The sequence below is a fragment of the Microcebus murinus genome, chromosome X (genome assembly GCF_040939455.1).
Source record: "Microcebus murinus isolate Inina chromosome X, M.murinus_Inina_mat1.0, whole genome shotgun sequence".
Taxonomy (NCBI): Eukaryota; Metazoa; Chordata; class Mammalia; order Primates; family Cheirogaleidae; genus Microcebus; species Microcebus murinus.
The window spans coordinates 104,028,980-104,042,263 of NC_134136.1; the positions used below are offsets into that span (position 1 = coordinate 104,028,980).

A 13,284-nucleotide genomic window follows, 5' to 3' on the forward strand; every position below is an offset into this window, starting at 1 on the left:
TACAGTATGGAAGCAATTATTCAATATTACTCCGACTTTTCAAATCTTTAGTACTTTCTACTTTATACAGGGGTAAGGAAAATGAAAATTAACCCTCCACAGAAGAATTAACCCTCCACATGAAAATCCTTATATGGATAGCAAACTATAAAGGATGTTTTCCTTGACATGCGGTTGTCTTAGACATTATATTTTGGGGAATCTGAAGAAATGGCTTTAATAAATTAATAAGAATATTCTTAAGAATATACTTCATACTACATCAAAAGCAATATATTTTTTAATTCAGGCTATGTTTTCTGATTTTTTGGGGATTTTGAACTATAGGTAGGCATTTTATTGCGAGGATTTTTTTGGGGGGGAGTATCCTTTATAAACCTGCATAGCTAAGCTAAATACAAAGACTTAAAAAGAGCTCAATCATATCAATTTGATGGGGGCATATGTATGTATTTATTTGATAAAACATTTGCATTTGTCATTAATTTTTAGAAGTTTTCAAAGGGTTTTGTGAATCATAAATTTATAAATTTTTTGGTCCATCTCAGATAGTTACCACAGAATCCTACCAGATGATATATGTTCAGGATTTTCCAAGTTACAACTTAAATTTATTTGAAGAGAAACAATATTTGTTAAAAATACAACAAAAAGAAACAGAACTCTAGGGACAGAATTTTTAATTTAAATTCAGAACGGGCATGTAGAAACTGATATTCTACATATTCACAGGGTGACAGAGAATCACCCTTACCTGCAGGAATAATGGCAATGGTTGTTCAGAGTCCATTCAGGATACTAATTGGGTTGCAGTTGAAGTAGTACTTTTAATGATATGGACACTTGTTTGCCAAGAATTGATCTGGGACCACCAAGACATTAACACAGACTATTTAGCACAGAAGGAGCCAGTAATGACACTCAATCACTCCTTGTCAGATTGATTTGAATTCAAACCAATAATCCAGAAGAGAGGGACCACCTCATTAATAGTTTTCTTGGGTCAAGATCAAGAAAAATTAAGAACTGTTTTAAAAAATTATTTATGTTTGCAAGCATTCATGTGAATGACATTTGAAACACAATTACCAGAACAAAATAAAAGCAGCTAAATTAGAATTCAATTAGAGCCTTTTCAATATTTGTCAAATAAAAAGGAGCAAATTTCACTAAAGAAAATCAATGAAGGAAACAATTTAGAACATGCTTATTGCTATTTGACTTTTGTCAGTTGCAGGAATGGGAAATAATTAAAATATTGGCAGTAAATAGACATTAAAGTTATTATTTTTCTTCTAATTTTCTCTTCCTCTATGACTTCTGATTCCTTGAAATATGGCAATAAACAATATGTAAGGAGGTTGGCATTGGATGGGATCATTTGCTGTAGTTGAATTATTCTTCTCTACTGATGTAGTTAAGTAACCCAAATGAACTCATTGTGTCTTGATTTACTAATTAGTTAATTCTGCCACTTAAGTCAAAATCTCCATTATCTTTGATATTTTTCCTGTCCTTTAACTTAAAAACCTCTTACCAGACCAAACTGGGAAGGAGGAATTGAGATCCATGACTGGTTTCCAGAGTTTTACTTTTTTATTATTAATTATGTTAGTAGTCTTAAGCTATTATCTGCTTCATCATTCCACCAAACTTACCTGCTTCAAATTCTTACCTTCCAATGCCTACAAAAAATGGTAAGCATGTGACACATGATCCTTGGAAGATATTTCATTTGACCTTGACATTCTCCCCTAATGTTCCTAGACATGGCTTTGAAATTAAATAGACTGTCTCAGAAAGTCAGAATCAATTATAGTAACAATGGCACAGTATGCAATATGTCTGAAATCATGGCCTGCATTATTGTAATTCCCTGTAAAACACTCTTCTTGCATGCAGATACTTTCACTCTGAGTATGTTGCACAAACTTCCATCAGATAAATGTGTCTGAAGCACACTTCTCATTGTGTCATTTTACCATTCCACATGAATGTAATCATTGTCTGCTTATGCTAGGATGTGGAAATGTTTGGGAAGTCCTGATTAATGAATTAACATGATTACTGCTTCACAACTATGTCCCTACAACTCATTGGTGCTAGTCTTGGAGGATCTGGTGGAAAGAATAGCTCTTCCCTGTACAGCAGACCTCTCCTTCTGTTTGGCATGGACATTTTCCAAATGATCCTACCTGCTTCTTTTATCCATAAAATTCTCAAATTTTCTAGTTTGCTGATGGCACCCTATTATTTGATTTTAGTGTGAGAATGGAAAGACTCTAGTATACATTTTCTGTCATTTCAGTGGCGAATAAAGTAAGATAAATAAATTTCCTCATTCTAGTATTTTATGGATTTTTAACATCTTTATATTCAAATAATTTTCAACTTAGAAGTTTCAAAAATAGTACATAGACTTTTGATGCACTCTTTGTCCACCTTCTTCAAATTTTAACAACTTACATAATCATAGTACAATTATTAAAATCAGAAAATTAGCTTCAATTCTAATTAACTAGTTAATTAGTTAAATAATCTACAGATTAGTCCTGCTTTGTAAAGTATAACACTCAACTATTAACATGTTGACTATATTTATCCAAAGTTTTGTTTTTACTTAATTTAAAACAAAGATATTTTGCACTTAAAATAGTGATTAATTTTAATTTTGATAAGTAAAATAACAAAATACACTAAAATAATTTTTCATTCTATTTCCATTTTCTTTTTTTTTTTTTTTTTTTTCTTTTTGGGACAGAGTCTTGCTCTGTTGCCTGGGCTAGAGTACTGTGATGTCAGCCTACTTCACAGCAACCTCAAACTCCTGGGCTCAAGTGCTCCCCCTGCCTCAACCTCTGGGTGGTTGGGACTACAGGCATATACTGCCATGCCCAGCTAATTTTTTTTTTTATTTTTAGTAGAGACCGGGGTCCTGCTCTTGTTCAGGCTGGTCTTGAACTGCTGACCTCAAGTGATCCTCTTGCCTTGGCCTCCCAGAGTGCTAGATTACATGTGTGAGCCACCATGCCCAGCCTATTTCCATCTAAAAAATTTTTTCTAGCATAATATTTTTACTTGTCTAATTATTGTTTATCCTAGTGGACTATATTTATTGCAAAGAGCAATCCCTACCCTTATATCATCAGACCTTAGCAGGTTTTTGTTCTTTGCAACCTAAAGTTGAATATAGTAGAATCATATAGAAATCCTTGCACAGGAACCAAAGTGTAATGTGTCTCATTCAGAGTGGAACTAAAGTGTGTTCTGTCTGTCTCTGTCTCTCTTTCAATCTCAGTAGTCACAACCTATTCAATATTAACTTACTGAATATTCAATAAGTTAATGACTTATTCAATACTCAGTGTTCTCTCTTATTCAGAACTTTCTTTTCCCTTACAAATGGCCACATAATGATGACCATTGGCCAAAGCAAATTACATGTCCAACCCCAGATTTAAGGGTTGGGGAAGTAGATTTTTACCTTATGTTAGAAGACATTGCACCATCACATTGAATAAAGACATGTATACAGAGATGGAAGAATCTGTGGCCTCTTAAAAAATCTGTCACACTCATCTAGGGAAGTGGGGTGTTATAATGTAGAACATAGCTATGTAGAACAAAAGGGGATATGGACAAGCATTTCCCCAGCCAGGCTTGTGAATCAATGAGCAGCTCTAGAATATGGCTGACACATTGAGGCCAACAGGGTTTTATACTGTATTCATATTGATGCAGTTTATTTTATTAATAATTATAATGATCTCAACAAGAGAGTCATGAAACAGGTTGAGGAAATGTATATAAATAAAAAGCACACACCCTATCTATAATCAATCCTTTGATTTTAATCTAATTAAGACTAGATAACAATGAGTGAATACCATTGTCCCTGATGGATGTTCTGTATTACAGACAAATTATTAATAAAAAGATGAACTTCCTAGTGTGAAGGAACCCACATTGCAAAAAAGAAAAAAAAAAACAGTGTCACTAATTAACACTAATGAAGTCAGTGCTGGAAAAATGGGAATTTACTCTAGCTTTCCTTCTTAGTGGCCCTAGTAGGCTGAAATTGTACATTTTTTGGTTTTGCTTGAAAATTGCATAGATACTGCCCACTTTGTGTTTTTATAATGGGTAGAAAGAATCAGTAAATTCCTAGTAGCTGATGTTTTGCTGTGTGAAGGTGGACAATCCATTTAAATGTAGTTATGTGAACTTCTATCTTCTGGAATATTCCTAAGACACAAATTTTAGAATTGGAAACATCCATGAAACAGAGTTCTCTATGAGGTCAGCAGGATGCCATACTTCTTTCCATGCACTAAAAGATGTACCTTGATTCTGAAAGGCTTGATACTCTTTCAGAAAGTGAGCATTCCGTCTTCACTCTGCTTAGATTCCTTCTCAGGGAGAAAAGGGATCCTACTAGTGAGCAGAAAATCAATTGCTGAATTTCTGGAGCTGCCTTAAGTTTTATTTACCAGTAGGACACCATTATCTCTTTTGGAACCTTGCTGGTCTAACCATTAGTTCCCTTTTCAGGCCCTTGCTGTTTCTGAGTTAGGACTTTTATGCAGTATACAGAAATGTCCTTATTTTTAAAAATAGAATTGCATATAGTAATGTGTTTTCCTCAGAGATACTTTTTGCCAGAGAAAACCTACAAGGAAGTAGACCATAATTGACCTCTGCCTGACCCATTATATGGCTGTATTTAGATTCTAGTCTCCATAAAATTATTACAATGACTTTGTATGTTGAAAATAGCTATTTAACTTCCTTCGAGTGAAATACTTTAGTTATTCTTTTGTTCTGGTTCAGTTATATGAGCCGTGAAAAGCATGTGTCCTAAAGGGTTTGAGTTCTGAGTTAAGAAAGGACGATACTCTTTTGCTTTCAAAGGGGGCCCTTTACCATGAAAAAATTCCTGTAATGAAGTTGCTGTTTTTAAAGTATCATTTATAAATTCCCAAATCAATGTGAAAATAACTTGAGAACTTTTTAATAATCCCAGTATATTAATATCATAGAAAACTGTTTTAATCGAGAGAAAATTGAACTAGAAATAACTATCGAGTGAGTACTACTTTTAGTTTGAGATAATAGTTGAAAACAGTACAGTTATCCAAAATTAATAATACAGTACCAAGCGATTTTCAAGACATTTTTCCCTGTATATCTTTTTTTCATTGTTAATAATTTTTGTTATATAATAATAATTTATAATTTATTGAGCACTTTTTTTTTATTAGAGCATATTACAGGGGTATAATTGACAAATATTTAGGTTACTTTGCCCCAACTGAGTCAGAGCTTCAAGCGTGTCCATCCCCCAGATGGTGCGCACCACACCCATTAGGTGTGAATATACCCATCCCCTCCTCTCCGTCCCACCTGCCGGACACCTGATGAATGTTACTACTATATGTGCACATAAGTGTTGATCAGTTAATACCAATTTGATGGTGAGTACATGTGGTGCTTTGCCCGGTATATCTTTTTAATTTAAAAACTAACTTTGAAATTTTTGACCCTTCAAAATAAAAGCATATTTTGAAAAATAAAAAGAGCAATGTGGTTAAACACTGAAGAATTGTGAAATGTTAAAAGCCTCCCTAGTGAGTGTGTATTTCATTTTATTACATCTGTGAGAAAAACTGACCAATAAACAAAAACTATAAACTTTTGATAGACATTTTTGTAATTTATTTTTAATAAGTCATGCTGCATATTCTGTCTCTTAAATCAGGGTGTATCAGACAACACTTAGACTATTCTGTTTAGAAACTGTTAAAACCATTGTTGGGGGGGGGAAAGACTAGTATGTGCTGTATTAATCATCTAGAAATAAAAACCAGCTTCAGTTCTGATATTTCCTAAGACTTAACCATATATAGACAGTATAGTCTTGTGACTAAGGAACAGCATACATCCTGATTTCAGGTAGCAGTTTCTTTCTGTGAGATGAAACTTAGAGGGAGTGCTTTTTTAGGGTTAACAATGCACTTGACAATTTATTGCAGTGAACATATTAATCATCATTTAGCAACATACAAGTAGTGGTATACATAATATGTTCTGAGAGAAACCAGTTATACTTTCATGGTATAGCCATTTGCTCAAGAAAGAATGCTGAATCTCATTTAAAGTGGCCTTAGAACATTTAAATTAGTGGTGTGCTGAAGCCAACTTGTTCCAGCTCAGAAAAGCCTGGTAAATGATACAAATCATTGCCCCCCTCACCCCATAAAAGAGCTGTTAAACATTCAGCAACATAACACTGAATTTTAGACTTTAAACATTTTTGAAACAATTAGGTTCTACATGATCTTATTATTTTTTTCTTTTTTCTTTTATTTCATCATATTATGGAGGTACAAATATTGTTAGGGTTACAAATATTGCCCCTGCCCCCCCTTCCCTCCCCCCATGTGTCCAATCCCCCAGTGGTGTGCATCACGCACATTATGGAAGCATGCACCCCTTTCCTCCTCCCCCCTCCCGCCTGCCCACCACCCGATAAAAAGTTGTTTTTATTTTATTTTTTTGGATATTTTGGTTACATTATATATCTTTGCCTCTCCCTAAGAAGGGTTAGAGTTATGCCCTTCCCCTCCAAAATGCTCGCCACATCCCTAAGATTGGGTTCCCTTATTTTGAATGAATATCTTTTCATTGTTCTTACTGTGGACTCTCAGATTAAGTTATCAGAATAAACTTAGCATTTTAAAAAATCATTTATCTTAAAAAACATAATCCATCTGTCCTTGTGCGTATTTGCTGTTACGTCAAATTGTACCTCCTATTAGAGTTCCCATTAATGTACCTGCATTTTGATTATTCCAGTGTGGAAACCCTTTTACTCCCCCAGAGATAGATGCTTTCTCTTGCCTACAAAACCATAATTTCCAGTTGATTAGTTTTTATTGTAAAGCTGCCTTTTACACTTTTATATGGAGACAATTATATGCACCTCATGTTTTTTTAAAAAAGAATGTTTAATTGTTTTCCAAAAAGAAGCAAAATAATTTATTTCCTCACAAGAGGGACATGAATTTCTGTATTTATCCATGAAGTTTATACAGTTTATATATGTATTGTAATTGTCCTAGAAATACTTTCACAATAAGATATCTTTGTAATTATGCATCTAGAATAATTTGGTATATAAAGCACTGATATTAAAGAGTGAACAATGGTTGTAGGTCACAGAGCTTTGCTTTAGCATTATTTGTTTTACTGCAGGATTCACCACAAGGCAGGTGTCTTGTCTCATGAAGTTTATTATAGCAATTATTAGCAAGAGCCCTTATCCCATATTTTAACTTAAAATCTGCAAACTTAAAATAGTTTTATTGAAAGAACTTCCTCCTTTGAACTCTAATAACACAATTTCGTTATAGGAGATATCACTCTATATAATTGTTGACTTGCTCATCTGTCAACTTCTCAAAGACAGAAACCATATTATGCATTGTATATTATATATTGCTATAAGAGATTGGATGTCTGGCATAGAAAAGTCACTCAATACCAATTTTGAAGAATAAATGAATAAATATTAAAAGCATAGATTGGCGGTATAAATAAGAAATCCAGTCATTAATAAAAGAGTATACTTGAATAGTGTACTCAATACTTGAGTACTTGAATAGTGAGGGAAGACTCACTCCATTGCTTTGGTAGGACTTTCAAAAACATTGACTTTATAAATGGAAAGGGCAGGAAAGTGGGTTGGATAGGGGAAACTGCGTGAGCAATAGTGCTGAGATACAACTTCGAATGCATTTGAAGTTCTGTAAGGGATCAGGTTGGTTGAAGCCAAGATTCTCAGAAGTTAATTCTGGAGAATTGGAGTAACACCAGGTCATGGGAGAAATTGAAAGTTTATCCTGTTGGTCATGGGGAACCACTGAGATTTTGCCTGAAGAACTGATTTAGAAAAATTCCTCTGAAATAGATTGTGACAGGGGTGAAATTAGAGATGGAGAAAGGTGAGAAAGCCTGGACTATTAGACAGTGCCATGAAATTCACTGCTATTTAAATGTACCCACGGTCTCCATGTCCAAATGTAAAACATAATCCTAAGGCAAAATTATTCCCAAATACTAAATTTGTTTTAGACCTTCTTCCCATAAAAAAATACTTCTAAATTCTATGTCCATACTGGGGTTGGGTATAGTAAAGATTCTCAATTTCATCACTAGTCAATACAAATCTATTGATTGGAACAGTCAAAAATGTGAAGAATTAGATTCAAAATAATTTTCAATATACACATACTAATATTTACTGAGACTTTTTGACAAACATAATACAGAATCAGAGTCACAACAGTAAATGCAAAAGAGAGGGAAAATATGCAATGGGTATTCAGGTATAATAGCTAACATTTGCCCACTAGTACTGAATAGTAGATGTAGAACTTGTCATTTACAGGTGTCTTATCTAGGGCTGCTACAAAAAAATACCGTAGACTGGGTGACTTAAACAATGAAGATTTATTTCTCATAGTTCTGGAGGCTGGGAAGTTCAAGATCAAGTTGTTGACAGTTACTGGGGAGGGTCAGCTTCTTGGCTTATAGACAGCTGCCTTCTCTCTGTCCTCACAGGGCAGAGAAAGAGGGCTCTAGTATCTCTTCCTATTTTTAAAGGGTACTAATGCCATCATGAGGGCCTGCCCTCATGACCTCATTTAAACCTATTTCATCCCCCAAAGACTCCACCTCCAAATACTACCACACTGGGAGTTAGTGCTTCAATATGAATTTTTTTTTTTTTTTTTGCTGTCAATAAGAAATTTACTTGTTTTAAAAAAATCCAAATGCTGGCATTGTCCAGAAAAATTTAACAGGTTTATTTATAATTGTTATAAAGTTGAACTGCTGAAACTTGTTCACTGAAACATTTGACTTGCATTAATGCTTCACATCCTGCATTTATATTAAAAAGTCACACACAAATGAAAATGGAAAAACTACCAATACCTGATTTCTGTCCCCTATTTTTCCACTTGAAATCATATACTTAGGTACCTTTTGACCCCATGGGGAAAAAAAAAATCTAACGTTCAGAACTACCAATAACAGGAAGAAGAGAATCTTTTTTTTTGAGAATGAAATGTTTTCCCATCATAGTGGATTCTTAAGCACGTTCTCCACGTATGCGGCGTGCTAGCTGGATGTCTTTTGGCATAATTGTTACACGTTTGGCATGGATAGCACACAGATTGGTGTCTTCAAAAAGGCCAACCAGATAGGCCTCACTTGCCTCCTGCAAAGCACCAATAGCTGCGCTCTGGAAGCGCAGATCTGTTTTGAAGTCCTGAGCAATTTCTCGCACCAGACGCTGGAAAGGAAGTTTGCGAATCAGAAGTTCAGTGGACTTCTGATAACGTCTAATTTCACGGAGTGCCACTGTACCAGGCCTGTAGCGATGAGGTTTCTTCACCCCTCCAGTAGAGGGCGCACTCTTGCGAGCGGCTTTTGTAGCCAGTTGCTTCCTGGGTGCTTTACCACCGGTCGATTTGCGGGCAGTCTGCTTTGTACGAGCCATGGTATATAAAGACCTCCTTACTTACCCCCCTTCTCCTTCGGCTGGAGCTTGGCGAGCAAGAGGCGGCGCTGGCGCTTGAGAGCGACGGCTGCACGGCGGCGGCTGCGAACACCTTCAATATGAATTTTGAGGGAACATATTCAGTACATAACAACAGATATTATGTTATTTAATATTTAAAACAATCCAATGAGAGGTACTATTCTTCCCATTTTATAGATAAGGAAACCAAGATAGAGATGGGTAAAATACTTACCCAAGATCAATGTCTATGGGGCTGAGGGGTTGAGAAATGGGCAGGATTTAAATCCAGATTCCTAGGAACAATGCTTTTAACCCATTCTCTGAATCAAAGTAGGGTATTGACAGTTTAATGAGGATGACGTGGCAGATACAAGTAAGTATGAGTGTGTGAATGTGTTTGTTTATCTGAGAGAATGAAAGAGTGAGAGGAAGGAAAAGAGAGAGCATAAGGAATAATAACAGGTACAATAGTAATTTACTACTCTCACTCTGAGGTATGGGTATTCTATTCTAGAGGTGTAACTAAAAGGAATAATTTTAATCTGATTCTTTTAAGCATGCCCACCCAGTGGTCATTTTGTAGACTCCCACTGCTCTTGTAGCAGTATATCTGGACAGTAAAAAATGTCTTGTTAAATATATATTGGTCGCTATGGGCAAAGTGCTACCAGTAATGCATTCTTTTTCTTCCAGGAATCTCCCCGTTATAGTGAAGAAACATTTCACAATGTGGACTAATAAAGAAACCTTGTTTTAAACAACAATAACTTATGCATATGCATGCATACAAACACACACACATCTACAGAATAAAAGAAGGAATAATCTTATTTTATAAAACAATTATGTTCCAGTGTTCTATCTATTGAACATAAGAAAATATTTAATTGACTACAATAAAAGAGGAAAGAAATTAAAAATGAACACAAAAAAATAGTCAGGGGAAGAAAGCTATATTGAGGAAATTCTCTTGACAGTCAATATTATTTTTAGCTTTCCTAATTCTCCTTCCTTGATAATATCAGCAGTTTTACTATCATAATCTTAATGAGTTTGGAAATGCAAAGTGGATAGAAAGTGTGAAAGTAGAAAGGGAAATTCTCAATTTTTTGCTTTTTCTTGAAGCCTTGACAAAGTCCATTTTAACATAATGGAAAGATATGTTATCAATTAGGAACATTTTGCTAATGTTGGAGCAAAAATATTTTAATAATTTACAATATAATACATTCTGAGAAGGCAGCAGTGTGCTGACATGGCTTAAAATAGTGTGATAGGTTTTAAAAAGATTCCAAAAGAAGAAGGTACACATGTACACACACACATGCAATCCCAACTATCTGCAAAGGGCCAGAGAGTTAATATTTTAGGCCTTCACAAATCACATGGTATCTATTGCAGATACTCATCTCTACTGATGTTGTGTGAAAGCAGTCATATACAATATGTAATTAAATTAGCATAGCTGTGTTCCATTGAAATTGTATTTCCAAAATAAGCAAAGAGCTATGTCTTGCCCACAGGCCGTAGTTTGCTGACCCTGGATCTAAAATATATTCATATATTACATATAGAGGGATAGCTTCTACTAGCAAGCAGTAGTAATGGGTTGATGCATAATTTTAAGCCCTTAAATAGCTAAATTCATATCAAATCATGCAACCTTTTTAAGAAATTGAACATTTATATATTTTATACTTCATCTGATACAGCTCTTCCTATTGATATTTAATTCATGTGAATGTTGTTAAAATGAAGTGGCATCTTCATATTCAAAACTGCTTCAAATATATTCATGCTATTCTATGCCTTAAATAGAATCTGTGAACAATTCTCATAAAATACCAGGTCCTGAATTATGTCAAATAAACTTGGAAAATAATTGCAGAATATGACTTACCATTTCCTATACATGATTTAGCTTACCTAAGTAGGTGTCAGTATTTGTGTATGATAGCAGGTTAGGTGGTGGTGGGTTGGTACTTACCTTCAGGAGTCACAATGACACTAGGAATTGGGGTCAGAAACAGTCAAATTCAAAGGAAGCAAGTGCAAAAAGATAGGAGAAATTTATTTAGATATAAGATAGAAAATCATTGAGTCTTCCTATGACTAATAGGGAAAAAAAGAATTATAGTGGATTTTTAAAAAGCATTTTAATCAGTAATTTTACAGATTTCTAGGATGTTGAATTGTTTATGAATTAATCTCTATGGAGTCATTTGTTATTATTTAGGAATTTGAATTTGTTCTCTCTCTCTCTATATATATATATACACATATATATACACACACTCACTCATATATATGTTCTATGCGGCTCTATATGTTTTGTTCCATTAGAAACACTGGAACACATTGCTGTTAAAAATTATTTATGAAACAGAGTCCCACATTAAAAACAGTTCCCATTTTTGTTTGTCATTACTCAGAACAAAAGAGTATTCAGTGCTTAAACAAAATAGAAAAGTCATTTAAAAATAGACAAGAAAACAAACTTAATAAATATGATTTTCCCATTAGTCCTATAATTTATTTTAATAAGAAAGGAGTACAAGTTTCGATGTAGCGTTGTTCTGAGTCCTTTACGCATATCAGGATCTTGATCAATATTTGTCATGGAAAAAGTTGTTTAGTTAGTCAAAGTCAAAATAATAAAATAAGAAATATCAAGTGAATAAACATAACCTAGAAGTTTTGAAATCAAGATAATAAATTGATCTCATCATATGTCTAAAGTCTATTATTTCTAAAGTGGGTAAAGCTATTGTTATAAATAAAGCAGCATTATATATACTTTTCTAAATATTATATTGTTTGCAGTATATGCATATAATGTGCTTTACTTAAAAATGAGCCTGACATATCTAGTTCTTTCTCTGTCAGTTTTAGATTAATTTTTAGAGCTGACTCTCACTTAGGTCTAGGCAGAAAATTATTGGTGGAAAATGTGCTCATTTCACTACATTACACATATGGGTAATATATTGCAGCAGGTCATTTGGAAAATGTCTTTTTGGGATGGCAGTCTCTTGAAGCTATTGCCAGGGAGTATATTTATATTTTATTTAATTTATTAGAAGATAATTGGGGGAGGAGTTTTGTGACTTAAAAGTTCCAGAAATTCTATCTAGCAATACAAAAATATTATTAATATTTTTCCTCATGAATGGTCTTTGTTACCATTTAGTTTTAAAATGCTTTAGGGTAGGGACCACCTTTTTCAGCTCACTGTGGACATGGATTTTTGTTTGTTTCATTCTTACTTGTATCACAAGTGCCTAGAATAGTGTCAGGCCCAGGGTAGATGTTCAGTAAATGCTTTTGAATGGCAGGACTAAGCTTTAGATTGTCAGCAGAAACTTAAGTCAATGCCATGATGGGTGCTCAAAAAGTGCCTATTAAATTAAGAGGAAGGAGCAGTTATAAATAAAAAACTACCATGCCACTCCCAAAATGACTCTTAGAATTTGTCTTTGAAAAACCATGAAAAGTGTCCTGAGAGTTAATACAGATTGTCTTTCTTTCTCACATAATGGGAAGTTGAGTGCAATCTAAATGCTGTGAGAATGTTCTATCCTTAATGTTGTCTTTCTGACATTACTTTAAAGGGAGGAAATAAAAGATACTTTTACTTCACATACCCATATGTGAAGAAAAATATACTTTTGGTTTACATGTATTTATGACTTTAT

The 13,284-nt window shown here is 34.1% G+C and overlaps 2 protein-coding genes across 2 annotated transcripts in view; one reads left to right on the forward strand and one right to left on the reverse strand.

Annotated features, from left to right (window-relative positions):
- The window catches only part of IL1RAPL1 (interleukin 1 receptor accessory protein like 1), a 1,316,165-nt gene that overhangs the window by 807,254 nt on the left and 495,627 nt on the right, over window positions 1-13,284 (forward strand). The gene's annotated exons all lie outside the window — the stretch shown is intronic.
- On the reverse strand, window positions 8,844-9,631 carry LOC105867143 (histone H3.3A). Its single transcript, XM_012756930.3, has one exon. The coding sequence runs from the start codon at window positions 9,563-9,565 to the stop codon at window positions 9,155-9,157; it is 411 nt and encodes a 136-aa protein (XP_012612384.2). The 5' UTR covers window positions 9,566-9,631; the 3' UTR covers window positions 8,844-9,154.

Excerpts from the sequence above, each read along its gene's own strand:
- LOC105867143 (XM_012756930.3), bottom strand. The coding sequence starts at position 9,565 with ATGGCTCGTACAAAGCAGACTGCCCGCAAATCGACCGGTGGTAAAGCA.